This window comes from Varanus komodoensis, unplaced genomic scaffold, assembly GCF_004798865.1.
Source record: "Varanus komodoensis strain SLA01 unplaced genomic scaffold, ASM479886v1 scaffold21, whole genome shotgun sequence".
NCBI lineage: Eukaryota > Metazoa > Chordata > Lepidosauria > Squamata > Varanidae > Varanus > Varanus komodoensis.
This window is the reverse complement of record NW_025335589.1, coordinates 9592186-9606099: the sequence shown is the minus strand read 5'-3', so window position 1 is coordinate 9606099 and position 13914 is coordinate 9592186. Positions and strand designations below refer to the sequence as shown.

The following is a 13914-nucleotide window of genomic DNA, read 5'->3' as shown; positions in this document are numbered from 1 at the left end:
TCACATGACTGCATAATTCTTTTGTTTCCTGAATATGGGTATTTGTGTGTGGAGGGCAAAGATGGGTCAAGTAACCTGTGATTCTCCAGAAGTTGTTGCACTCCAACTTCCATCAGCCCCAGCCTACATGGACAGTGGTAAGGACTGATGGACACTGTAGTTAAGCAATTTGAAGAACACCATTCTATGGGGGCAAAGTTTCTTATGTGGTATTATGGACAGCTATCTGAGAGGGGTGGTTTAACTTGGAGTCCTATGGACCCAATGGCCTTCTTGGCCCCTTCCAACTCTACTGTTCTATGATTATATTATTCATTTCTTAGTCCCTTTCATTATCTCTTTCTTCTTTTCTGTTATGCATTTTGCTACCTTCCTTGGAATCTGTGCTGTCTGGTATCACCCCTTTATTTTTATGGATCCACAGGAGAGTAGTAAATGAAAAAAAATGAGAAATGGTTAGTGCGGAAACTGCTAATTAAAGCAGCTACTAGAACAACAGTTCTTTGACCTGCCCTTACAAAAGCCTTTCCCAACTGGGTACCATCCAGATGCATTAGCTGGAAGTTGTAGTCTAGACTAAGAAAGGTTGCCCTCTAGGTTGGGAAAGGTTGCACTACAGCTTTTTGACCAGTAAGACCATTATAATTGCAGAAACGATCAGAATGACTTTTCTTATTGGCTGTTAGCAAGATGGATCTTTCAGGTGCATGACAATCCAACTGCAGGCGGACTGCTGTTGACTAATACATTTGTCAAAATAAACTTAATTTTTAAGTTTAGATTCTTATTTAGATTAGTCTTGTTTGGTTTGTAGCAGAAATAAATATTCCTCCAGTGAACAGATGTCTCTCCCCTTCAACTTGTTCTCAGTGACAATAATGTTTGAATCCATTTATTTCCATTTCAGTCTAAAATAAAGTTATGAGAACTTGTCATCATTTATTCATTGTATCTTTCATGTGCCCCTTATCTCAAAATTACTTACACTAACAACATTGGATTCACTAAGACCTAATAAGGTAAGTTTCTCCAGAAAGTAAGGGAACAAAATAATAAAAAAGCAGATTGGTATCTTTTAGTTTGTTTTAGAAGTCTAGAAGTGAAAAGTTTGCTTGTCGTGTCTTAGAAAATACAGTTATTTAGAAAATATATTTATTACCTTTTACAAAATGGATTATACACTAATTGAAAAATACTGATTTTAAAATACTGAGCAAAATGGTCAGAACTCTCCCTGAAGGGTTATGCCTAATAGACACTCTTTTCCAAACCAGGTTACGGTGCCTTTACTTCTCAGGCATTTTAATTTTATAGTGAGTGATTCACGTAGAGAAAGGGGGTGGCTTTCTCATGTCAGCACTCGGAATAGGCTGCCTTTCCCCAGTACTGACCACTGAGCAGGGGCCAGGACCCAGGGAGAGGGAGCAGAGCCAAAGAACTGGCTCCCCATATCGGGAATTTCCACATCTGGCCTGAACTGTTCCTTCCCTCCCAGAATCCCAGTGTCTGCCCTGTATTTTGCTATCTTTCCAATGGCTGTTTGGTGTTCCATTGTATATGTCAAAATATTTGTATTATTTACAATATTGCATACCGCCCTATTATCTGATTGGATGAAGGGCAGCTTTCCTTGTCTTAGCTCCCTGCTGGTGTTAACATGGTATCAGCTCATCATTTCCCCTACCAAAAACACACGAACTCTTCAGCATTCCTGCAACCCTCTTGTGTCATCATTTTTCATCTAATTTTCAGATTCAATTCAAACAGTGTTTCTTGTGTAAGCTTTTGCTTTAAGCACTACTCATGTGAGCGGCTAAGATACAGTCCCACCAACAGCAGTGCACATGCACACGCACGCTCACACGTAAACTCGCTTGAGAGGGAGGGCAGAGGTGAGCCCCTTCCCCATCCAGGTGTGCCTATTGCCGGACCCCCATGTGTGTGGGGTGGATGTCTGCGGCAGAGAACTCTGTTCATGCCTGCTTCTCGTTTTCCAGGATTCAGACTCACTTGGAGGAATCTCCATCTGGCAGGACAAGAAGCATGGCTGCAGGGACGGATGGTAGGAGAGAACCACCAGAGGGCTCAAGTGCTCTGACATAGTTGTGGATCATGGGAGTTGCCCCAAATACCTAGGAGGCAGCCTTTTGTTTACCCTGGAAGCTCTGCATCTACTCAAGCTCGATCCAGGATTGCATTTCACTGCAGCAACACATGCAGCCCCATGCGCTGCCTCGTCTGATCATGCATGGGAGTGCTGTTGTTGTTTCTTTGCTGGGTTTGTTTTGTTTTAGCACTTTGGAGAAATGGGGAAGAAAGCCAGCAAGCTGAAGCTGAAACTAGGGCTGATGCCTTAGGCCATGGGTCCTCAAACTACGGCCCAGGAGCCGGATCTAGCCCGCCATGCCCATTTGGACCTGCCACGCATGCACCCACAAGTGTGCCCACCGCCACCCACCTCGCCTCGTGCGCGGTTTGCTCACTCAGAGAAAACGATCTCCAAGCAAGCAAGCCACTGCCTCATGCGCCCGCCTTGGGGCATGTGCCCGCCCCCACCCAGGCCTTGCCTCCCCTTGCCTCACCGCACCAGGTGCCCCACGCTGCCCCCGTGCCAGCCCGTGCACACCGAGGCGCCACCTTTCCGGCCCACGCCCAGCACTGGCAGCTTTCAACTGCCCCCCTGGTGGAAAGGTTTGAGGACCCCTGCCTTAGGCAACAAGCCTTGTAATTTAAGGTTCCTCCAAACAGTTGAGCGGTTTAATCTAAAGTAGGAGTTGACTGCCTGGTGGTGAGTTAATTTAGGTTTTTTAACTGTTTGTCAGTCAATGATGTGGTTTGCAAAAGGGGAAGTTTACTGAATACAGCTGTTACAAAGGCAGTTCTGCATTGCAGTTCTCAGAGGAAAGGGGATGACGAGCACTGGAAAAGCAACTTCCCAGATGAAGAGTCACAGTTTCCCAAAACACCACCACTCACTTAATTTCCCAACATCTCATGTGCTCACAGAACAGTTCTGGCAAGGAAGGTAGACGCAAAATCGTGACAACATTCTGTGCATAGATCAAACAAACCAGAGTCTCCAATCGTCCAGACATCTCCATTGGTGCTGGCCAATGTCCCCTGCTCCTTGCAATGCGTCATTTTAAAAGGTTGGTTTTGGGGAAGCTGCAAAGTAAAGGGCGTGGTTTCCTTGCAACCAGATGCCACCCGCATTCATTTCCTTAGAATCCCTCTGGGACTCTCATGGACCAGAGGCTGTGAAATGAGTGTGTTGTGAGTGATAGGGCGCCACTGGAGTTGACACGCTCCCAGCGGTACTGCTGTGTTGTGATAGCACTCATAGTGTTCTGAGGTTTTGGTTTTTTAAATGCCTAACTGTGCCTATCAGCACGTTTGGGAAACACCTAGCTCAGTGGCATGTGTAATCTTTAGCTACTGCATAAAGGTTTATAACTGAACAGGTAGGTTCTGTGTGATCTAGGATTCAAGAAATGCAAGCAGGGTTCTCCTGTTTTTTCACAATCACATGTAAGAGGTGATGCATGACATAAGCTAATCCTGTTTGTCGGCAAATTTCCAGAGACAAACATTAATCCATTTTCAAAGATCTAGCATCATCTACTGTGTTATAAAAGGAACAGAAACATGGAGCAGAAAAAAAATCTTCAGAACATTTGGGTTGCAATAAAAAGTTATTAGAACATAAGGAGGAGAAGTCTAATGGAGAAAAACGCTTAAGAATCCCCATAAGTCTGTGATTTGGTTAGCTTTTGCTCTGCTATGTCCTGTGCTGAGGGATAGGATTCTACCAGCTACCTTTATGATTTAGGAAAAAAATACAGGTAGAAAGATAATTCAGCTAGATTTCCTTATATCCTTCCCAGACCCTTAGTTCAACATAAAATCAGCATTGGTTGCATCAGGGGTCATTTTGTTACCCCAGACCAACCATCTCAAAAAAGGTAAATGCTGTATATCAAAAACCTTTCTTCTAGCTGAATGTTTCCCCAAGAAGGTTTCAGTCAGCATAAGAAGGGTTTCCAGGTTTCAGCAAGTACAGGTAATTTAAGGGACATGCTTTTCTGAGGCTATGAATAACATTAACATATACCTAATAATGCCTAACCCATTGATCTTCAATCTGCATAACAATTGTTTGGCTTACAACTATCAAAGGAGTATAGAAAATTCTCTCCATCAATGGATTTTAATTCTGTTTGCTGGAGATTTTAATTCTGGGGTGATTCTCTAGGACAGTGGTGGCGAACCTATGGCACGCGTGCCACAGTGGGCATGCAGAGACCTCTCTGTCAGCACATGAGCCAAGTTGCTCCAGCATTGCCCCAGCAGCCGAGCATTGGATAACAGTCCACATAGGGGCCATGCACATGCTAGTAAAGGAGTAGCAGCACCAGGCGATGAAGTCATAAGCCACGACTTATTAGCCGCAGCTGGTCCGAGCTATCCCATGCCCGGTTAGTGCGCTGCCAAGGATATATATATATATTTGCTTGGACTGGCTGTGAGTTGTTTTTTCTAAACTAAAACCTCGGTTTTCAGGTTTTATTGCAGTGTTGGCACATTGCGATAAGTGGGTTTTGGGTTGCAGTTTGGGCAATTGCTCTCTAAAAGGTTCACCATCACTGGGTTAGGGTGAGAAAAACGAGGTGTCCTGGCATGATTTTGATGATTGGAATGTGTTTAGCATGGGCAGAAATGATGAGCTGTGCAGAAAAAGCTACTCAAGGAAGGCTTTTTCAAAATCACCCCTTTTAATGGTATTTTACCCCTATTTTAGGGGTAGGGGAGTGCACCAGGGTACAGTTAGGGCAGTGGTGGTGGATTTATGGAACACGTGCCACAGTGGGCACACAGAGCACTCTCTGTCAGCACATGAGCCAAGTCACCCCAGCATTGCCCCAGCAGCCAAGTACCAGATAACAGCGCACAAAGGGGCCATACACATGCTCGGAAAGGAGTAGCGGTGCCAGGCAATGATGCCACAAGCCACAACTCATTAGCTGCGACTGTTCTGAGCTTTTGCATGGCTGGTCAGTGTGCTGCCAAGGATATATAAATATATATTTGCTTGTACTGATTGTGAGTTGTTTTTTTCTAAACTAAAACCTCAGTTTTCAGGTTTATGGTAGTGTTGACACTTTGTGATAAATAAGTGGGTTTTGGGTTGCAGTTTGGGCACCCGGAGGTTTGACATCACAGTTCTAGGATATCTTCCATCCAGAGTGTGAACAGACCACTGCAAGAAGACTTCAGTTTTTGACACCTCTTTACTGTGACTGGGTGCCCTGTCCAGAAAATACACTCCAAAGAAAGCTACTAGAGAAAGAGCTTCAGTCTCAAGAATATAGAGTGGAAAGTTGAGAAACTCTGCTTTACATTATAGTCCTTGAGCAGAGGAAGAACTTCAACTCTTACCTTCTATATGATTACAGGACACCAAGGAATGGGTTGCAATCAAAGCAGGATGGGGGAGTCAAGATAGGTTCTACTATGCAAGACCTTGGAGGTATTTGGTTGAAGGACTGTGGAGGGGATGGAGGGGAAGAACAGTCCACTGTAAGCCTGATCACCTGGTGGGGGTTCCACAAACAACTCACAGTGTACAGTTTATATTTTCAGTAGCCTTCCCCAAACTTGTGGCCTTCAGAGGCATTTGGACCTCAACTCCCAGGATTCCTATCCAGCAGGACCATTGACTGGGAATTCTGGGTGCTGTAGTACAAACGTGTCTTGAAGGCACAAGGTTGGGAAAGGCTGATTTAGAGGATCAGTTGCTGTGCTGTGTAAAGCTGCCTACTGCCGTATCTACAGTATTTGCCCATCCCATATTCACTCAATTAGCAAGATGTCCTACAGATTCTACAGATTCTGGTGAACTTACTTCAAGGAATGTTTTTGTATCCTAATATGATGCATGATTACCTAGCAGTAAAGCACACTTTGCAGAGTGAGACTACTTCCTAGTAAGTGTGCACTGGATTACAAGCTTCATATTCTTTTATAAGAATAACTATAAACGTGTCTCTTCAAAAGAAAGCCCCGCTGAGTTCAATGAGATGTATTCACAGGTATGTGTGTATAGGATTGCAACTGAAAAGGTAAAGCAAGCATAAGATTCCCTTATATGCTCTAGTGTGAACATTTTGGTGAACCTGGCTGGAATATAATTTCATAAAAATAAAAAGCAAAGTTGTAGTCCAACTAACTGGAGAACACCAGGTTTGTGAAGTCAGGTGAGCTAAATCAGAATGCTGGTGGCTTTTCTAGGTTTTCAAGAAGAGGTCTTTCCAGGCCTGCTAAGTTCCTTCCAACTGGAGATGCCACAGAATGGACTGAACACAGGGCTGAGTGACTGCTCCTCTTGTGACTCAACTCAAGCATGTCAGCAACATGAGTCCACAGGGGAGCTATTTTGCCATAAAATCATAGATTTGGAAAGGACATTGGAGGTCAACAAACTCTGATAGAAGACTGTCCAGCTTCTGCTAAGGAGCGCCTCTCCCAAATCTCATCAGTCTGTTACACTGCCACATAGCTCTTAATGTTTGGAAATATCTCCTCTTATTAACTGGAATCTGCTTCCCTGCAATTTCCACCCACAGGTTCTAGTCCTACCCTCTGGAGAAACAGAGTGCAGGTATGTTCCATCTTCTGCATGACAACCCACTGGGTATAATCAAGAAAGCTGTCGTCTGTAACCAACAACAGTATGATCAGAGGTTGCTGCAAAACTAATTTATCTGACATCATGCTGTTTGCTGAAAGAGGGCTAGTCAACATAGCGTCTCTCACAATGTGGGTAGTGTGTCAGACATTTACTAAGCAACCGTGCTCCACTTTGCTAGTAAACAGTTAATAATCACAAATGCAATAGGTGTTAGGTATGTTAAAACCTGAAATTCTCCCATGCAGAATCGTTGCTATAGGAATGTGTTTTTGCTGTTATGGATTCAGCTGATTTCTGCCCCATACTACATTCTGCAAATTTCTTACAGAACTTTGGGGTCACAGCATGTACACATACAAACAGACATGCTGCCATAAACTTTTATCTGAGATAATGGAGTAGTACTTGATCACATGACCATGACTTGGATCAATTTAAAGAAGTTCCTTACAAGTAATTGATGAATCAGGAATGGAAGCAGCTATCCAAAGATGGTGATGGGCCAATGGGCTGAATCCTTTAAGGAAATTTGACAGGACTTGGATATGCTTACTCTGAAGAAATGATGATCATGAGAAACCATCCTGGAGGTTAACCTGAAGATGTGGTGTGATACTCTTCTTCAGATATTTGAAGGAATGTTGCATAAGATAACATTGGTTCTGGTTCCATCTACTGGAGCAGTGAGAAAAGGAAGCTTGTTTTTAGTTGCTCCAGAGGGCAGAACCTGAACCAACGGGCTTCAAATTGCAAGGAAGCAGTCTTTGTTTACATTTCTAATTTAAGCTGCCATTAGGTAAAAGGGCCTTGGAAATGATAGCACAAGGCCAAGAAACAAACTTTCCAAAGCTGGGTTTTCCCAATGTTTTGGCTACCACCCCATCCAGCTTTAATGAGAAAGCATGATAGGAGTTCTTATGCAAAATATCTGGCAGGACCTGAGTTGGAGAAGCCTGCCATGAAGTTAGGTAGCACTATTAATATTCATTAGTCTGATAGCTAAACTTCCTTGTTTTGCCTTTGACTGCAAGAAATAAAACAAGGAGCAGCCCTCACCACTACATCCTGCCCGCATGCTTTCACTTCTCTAATTGCTGCCAGGCAGACTGCTAGTTTAGCTGGAGCTTGGCCTCATTCAATAAGCAGATTTTTATGCTTTTAAGAAAGCTGGAGAAAAGGAGCCTTGCATCTGCCTTCTTTTGCAACACTGCTATGAGTGTTGCGTCAAGCCATCCAAGGTTGTTTATGCCATCTATTTTGAAGCTCCTTTTTGTCACAAGATTACTGTTGGACTGTTTTGGTTGATGAATGATTTTAACTTAAGATTGCACTACTTTTAAAAAATATGGTTCAAAGAGAATGTTTTGTACATTTTTACATTTGCTTTTATTTATTGTACTGTTCTTATATTGTATGACTGTAAATTCCTTAAAGGAAAGGCAGGCTAGGCATTTGCTAAACCAAATGAAAATAAATGCCAGCAAATACATTCCATGGAAACACGGAGCTGTGCCATGAAGGGAGGAGCTCGGCAGCATTTTCTGTTTCAGCAAGCACAGGACACAAGAGTGGCTGCTTGTCAACGGCAACAGTCGTGCTACCACAGAAACAGACTGCTGGGATGCTTTCCTTTAAAACCTTATCTTGGCTGAAAGTCTTTCTTTTCAGAAAGTAGGACATCCAGATACATCAGTAAAAAAAAAAGTTTATTTTCCATACAAAAGTGCCAAAATATCCACCAACATTGAATTCTAGTTCAACAACCAGCTTATTCTAATAATCAAAACTGAAAGCATTTTTATTTCACATTTTAAAAGCAAAATTCCTTTTCACACATTTCCACAATAACCCGAGTCCCTAGAAATAGGGAAATTTGCATTCCGGTTAGCTGCTGAAGTCCATATGTCTAAATTCATATAGGCACGGAATGGGTTAAATCTCGGGTAATATTCCTGCTTACAAAGAACTGCCTGGTTTTCCACCTGGGTTGAATGCTGAGTGGCGGCACTGACTGGGCAACAGCTTTCATAGACATCACTCTGAGGGGCCCAGATGGAACCAAACAGCCCGGACATGGGTGACAGACTCCTGGTGCTTGAGAGGTAGGACTGAAAGACAAGAGAAAAGAGGCAGGAGATGGCATCCATGCATGTATTTAGAAACAAAGGGTTAGAAACAAAACAAACAAACTAATGACATCAAGCTGGTGGAAATGAATGTTCACACAAACATGGGTTTCCACCAGTGCTCACAAATGGTGCTCACAAATACTGCTTTTTAGTACTGTTGGGGGGAAAAGAAGGTTTCTGGGGTGGAAAATGAAATAGGAATCTGGTTGAAGTGGTAATGTTAGCCATGTGAACATGGCTCCTTAATAAACTAAAAGCACATTCCAGCGCCCTCAGTTTCAGATGAACTTGGAATACTGCAAACAGCCAATGCTTGGGTAAGGTGTGGCAGTGGTAATCTCTCAGCTGCCCAGACTGAGCGCCGTGGGGGTATGAGAGGATCTGCCCCAGTCTCCTCCCCTTCCTCTCTGCAACACACCACTTTTCACCTTTCTGAGGCCCAGGTGCAACCTCAAGAGGGCACCCAGCAATATTCTTTCCACACTGGCTGCAAGGGGTGGGTGGCTTCCAAGACCCAGCTCCAAGCTGACGAGACCTCAGAGACAGCACCTCAACCATTCTAAGGTGCCCCAGACAACATTGGGAGGTCACAGGACTTCACCCTAAGTCACTTGTAAAATGCCTTAGTGCATAGCAATTATATAATTAAAAGGGAAAAAATACAGTTTTTTGTTTCATGTAAAGAAAAACTGTTGCGTGTCAACCAATTTAATACACTGTTTTGGCAAAACTTGTACTGAATCTAAGCTCTGCAGCAGAGCCAAAAACATTCTTTGGGATGGTTGCTCATTTTGATAAAGGCAGAAGTGTGAACTTCCATCCACTTTACCTGATTTTTTAAAAATATTTAATTTGGGCAGAATCCACTGGTGGGTAGCTATGGATAATAAGGCTATGCCAATGAAAACCAAGACTTGTTCAATGTAAGTACCACAGCTGAAAAAACAATTATGTGCCACTAAAATGAAGCAGCTAAAAGAGGAAATATTTCCTTGAAACCAGGCATGTACTCCCCTCACAACTTTAAGAAATACCATCCCTTTTTGCATTTTGGCAGCCAAGTGCTGCTCTCTCCTCTTGTGCTAGTTGCACTACACAAGCATTAGTTTATGTTAGTGCAACTTCATTAATGTTAGCACAGGGACTTCTCTAGTTTCCTTGAAGGAATGGAAGCCTAGACATTTGCCAAATGAAATTAAAATAAAGGACATCATTGGATACTCATTGTCTTGAGTGGCACAGAATGTTCTGCATGTTTCAGGCTTTATTTGTGCACTGTATTTGTGCTCTACTATTTCCTTCTGAATGGGGAGCTATGTGGTGAGACAATTCAAATAATGACTGGATTCTCTGTAGAGCTTCTGCCTTGCACTGTTTATCGCAACAGGACTAGCTTCCTGCAAAGTCTTACATACAGTGCAGCATATCAGTTTGAATAATATATAACCCTTAATCTTAGAAGTGGTAAAGGGGACTTGACAGGGCATATCATTATTTTTCTTCCTAAAGCACAAATATTCCATTGTTGATTTCTAGTATTACTTCTTTTTTAAACTTACAGTGCACTTTTCTAAAATAAAGATTTCATTTGGGAGACTGAGTAAGGTGGCGAAATGGATGCTCTGTGCATGTCACAGTGGCCATGGAGACCAATGAGGCTGCAGATGACAATCTGACAGAAACGCTCCTAACTAGGCTTTTTCTTCCTCGGCTATTTCACCTACTTCCGTTTTAAAAACCCAGCCTGCGCAACAGTGAACTATCCCTTGCTTGTATTTCAGTTGTCAACTGATATTACTCATTTCTTCCTAAGGAAAAAAGTAGAACTTCATACAGTATTTCTTTGCCACTTGCTCACAGAAAAGTCCTGTAGAAGATATGCATCTATTGTTCCAACATTAAAATCAAATTAAATTTAAAAAAAAAAACTGGAGCAGGTTGGGCCAAATCTCAAAATGCATCCAGTTTTAAGACCCCACAAAAAAGAAATGAGCAGCTGAAATATTCAGAAAAGCAGTAAAAACGACTAGATGGTTGCCATATTGCTATGTCACATGAAGATAATGTTTGTGATACTCACTGTTGGGTTGACATAACTGGTAGGTTCCCAAGTTGAAGGAAGATTAGGCGGAGCATTCCAAGTAGACTGACAGTTGTGATCAATGAAGGCTGTGTTCTGAACCTCGGCAGTGCAGGGGAAGCCATGATGATAGTTCATGTTTTCTACAGTTTAGGAGACAGGACAGTTTCTGACTTTTGCACAGGAACTGTGCATTTCAAATTGTAGCATGTCTGCACACTTACAAACGTTAGCACAATAGTTTTTCCTTGGTTTCGGTATCCTGCATGTTTGGTCTTTGGAATTCACTTGGAAAAAGGAAGGGAGAAACAGGCTGTACTGAATACTCTTGGGTCTCCTTGAGCACTGTGAGTGCACACAATGACTGCACCAATGAGTGCAATTAAGTTAGGCGGAAAGACAGGGAAAAGGGGGCTGCAATGCTTGCAGAAAAGCTGGGCTGATGCATGGAGACTGCTACCCTTTGATGTCTGAAAACATTTACCAGAACATCGAAAATTGATAGAAGATGACAAGCCGCAATCTGTTTCCATTAAAAATTGCTTAGTTTGGAAAGACCCTTACCTTCTGTAAAAGTGTTGTACTCGTTCACTTCTACCGGACAGTACATGTCGGTAAACTGGCCGTCACAGGATGCATTCCAATCAATGAAGCTATTCCAAACAGAGCAAAACTTATCAGGAACATTTTAACAAAACAAATTCCACTCCCCACCTCGACTATGCCAAATATGCGTTCATAATTACAGCACTGCAGTATTGCTCTAATAAAATACATAAGAGAGAAGGAAAAAAAAACCTGCCCATTTTGTAATGAAGGGTTTTCCTGGATCACACAAGAGATGTTGTTCTCAAGGCTGTAGTTTACACTGTTTGCCAGGCAGATGGACTGAGGTGCCCACAGATCTCCTGCTGGATACAGCCCTAGAGAGGCAAGTAAAATTGACAAGAGCAAAAGCATAAAATAGAATGCTATGAAGTTTCATTATTACCATGCAATTCTAGTTCCAAAAACTATATCATGCATTGAGGAAGTATTCACCACCCCCCTTTTAAATTTTCCACATTTTGTTGTGTTACAAACTGGAACTGAAATGCCATTGTTACCACTGGATGAACACAAGGTACTCAACACTGTGAAAGTACAAAATATTTTTATCATGGCATAAAAGTTAAAAAAACAGAAACAAACTGGCACTTGTTGGTGGCCATATGCCATATTCTGTCATACTTTGTTATAAAAGTATTTCCAGTGAAGAAATCTTGTCATATTAATACAAAGCATCAGGGGATTTCTTCAAAATGTTATGTTGGGTTTTCACTGAGGATAAATTGAGACAAAAACGGACAATGTGAACTTCAGCCAACTTCTCTTTATAATCTCAGAACAGCTCACATTATTTGTGTATTTTTTAAATCAATCTGGTGCCCTCCAGATGTTTTGGACTTCAATTCCCATTAGTCCAAGCCAGGAGACTGGGAAATTTATTCCAAAACCACTGGAAGGCACCAGGTTGGGGAAGGCTCTTAGGCACTTGACTGAAATCTACATGGAATAAAAATAACGGACAAATCCAATTATATAGAGGGTATTCATAGCAATCAATCAGCAATATTGAAGTTTATTAATCTGATTAATTTACCTTTATTTTTGTCTGGATCTACAGTTATGTCTGAGAAGTTGGGACACATAGTCTCTGGATACTGGGTGACATTATTTACATCTCTGCTAAAGAAAAAGTTAGGGAGAAATTATTTCACATTTCGAACAATCAACAATGGTTGTCCCAATACAAAAGATATGGATGCCATTATTTTATTTTTGCATTTTAAGCAGGCATGTTGTATTCAGCTACTTCTATTTCTAGAAGGTAATCCATAACAGAAAAGACACTATATTTAAAAGTAAACATGTCCTAGAAATAAAAGATATTAGGACACATTAGGAAGCTATTAGGACATAGTTTTCTAAAAGAAAAAAAAATGAACAGGCACTACCTGACCGCTGCAAATTTAATCTAACTCATGCCTTTCAGTACATTTTTTAGGTTTCAAACCACTGGGACTTAACTGATTTACAAAAGAAGAGGATCATTAAAACCCTTACCTGGTGTTGCAGATGTTGTGAGAAAGGTTTAAAGTAATGGGTGTTTCGGCTGTAAAATCACTGCATGAAATATTTTCCCCTATACAAAGCAAAGACTATGTATAAGACATTTTAATAACATAAAGTGAGACAGTTTACTAACCATTGGGCTGTATGAATTTGCCAAGGACAGATTATTACAGGAATTATATATAAATAGAATATTCCCTACACCTTTATGTGGAGATTACAAGGAGTGAAGAGATAAGACTACAGTTCTGACATACCTACAGCCAGCATCCTGCAATCACAGACTCCCAAAGCCAGCAAGGGTTACATAAGCTTGCACCTTTTTCTCTAACAAGATTTTAAGAAAAATATAGCAGAGAAGAACGATTTGCCCAATCTATAGTACCGTTCACAACCTGTACTATTCTGCAATAAATGCATAGGATGAGAATATGCCCTTCAAATAACAATTCCTGAATGTCTGCCTGTACAAGAAATAAAATATTTGTGTAACATTTTAAAGGAAAAACCAAACTTGTTACGCCTACTTATTTGTTATGGGAGCAACCTGAAATTCAATACCCAAATAACTGCCTTTTTAAAGCAGGTGCCGTGGTACTAAAGCGGTTTGTGTATTTGCTTAATAAACATATTTAAATGTAGGATTATATGTTATTAGTTGGCAGAGATTTTAGTTCAACTAAAGGTTTTTCCACTACTGGGATAGATATATGCATTTCATAAATAATATCAGGTAATTGCAAATCAAGTAGTACAACAAATTATTTTAGCAGAGATGGATAGCTACCTTGAAGAGCATTTGTTACCCAGTAATAATAGGTATTGGACAATATTTTTGGAATTCCCACCTCTAAAGCAATAACCTCAAGAAATGCACTTGCTGCTTTTAAAATTAGCAGGAA

At 41.5% G+C, this 13914-nt stretch overlaps 1 protein-coding gene across 4 annotated transcripts in view; it reads right to left on the bottom strand.

Moving 5' to 3' along the window:
* Positions 1-8377: 8377 nt before the first annotated feature.
* TMEM131L (transmembrane 131 like) overlaps positions 8378-13914 on the bottom strand; it is an 82147-nt gene continuing 76610 nt past the window's right edge. For 3 of the 4 annotated variants that reach the window (XM_044430625.1, XM_044430628.1, XM_044430626.1), the window contains 6 exons: positions 13004-13082; positions 12540-12625; positions 11700-11820; positions 11462-11550; positions 10898-11040; positions 8378-8796 (listed from right to left, as the gene is read on the bottom strand). In XM_044430625.1, coding sequence (XP_044286560.1) covers positions 8518-8796; positions 10898-11040; positions 11462-11550; positions 11700-11820; positions 12540-12625; positions 13004-13082 — 797 coding nt within the window. In that variant the 3' untranslated portion in view covers positions 8378-8517. The remainder of the gene's footprint in view (positions 8797-10897; positions 11041-11461; positions 11551-11699; positions 11821-12539; positions 12626-13003; positions 13083-13914) is intronic. The other variant, XM_044430627.1, reaches the window with a different exon arrangement.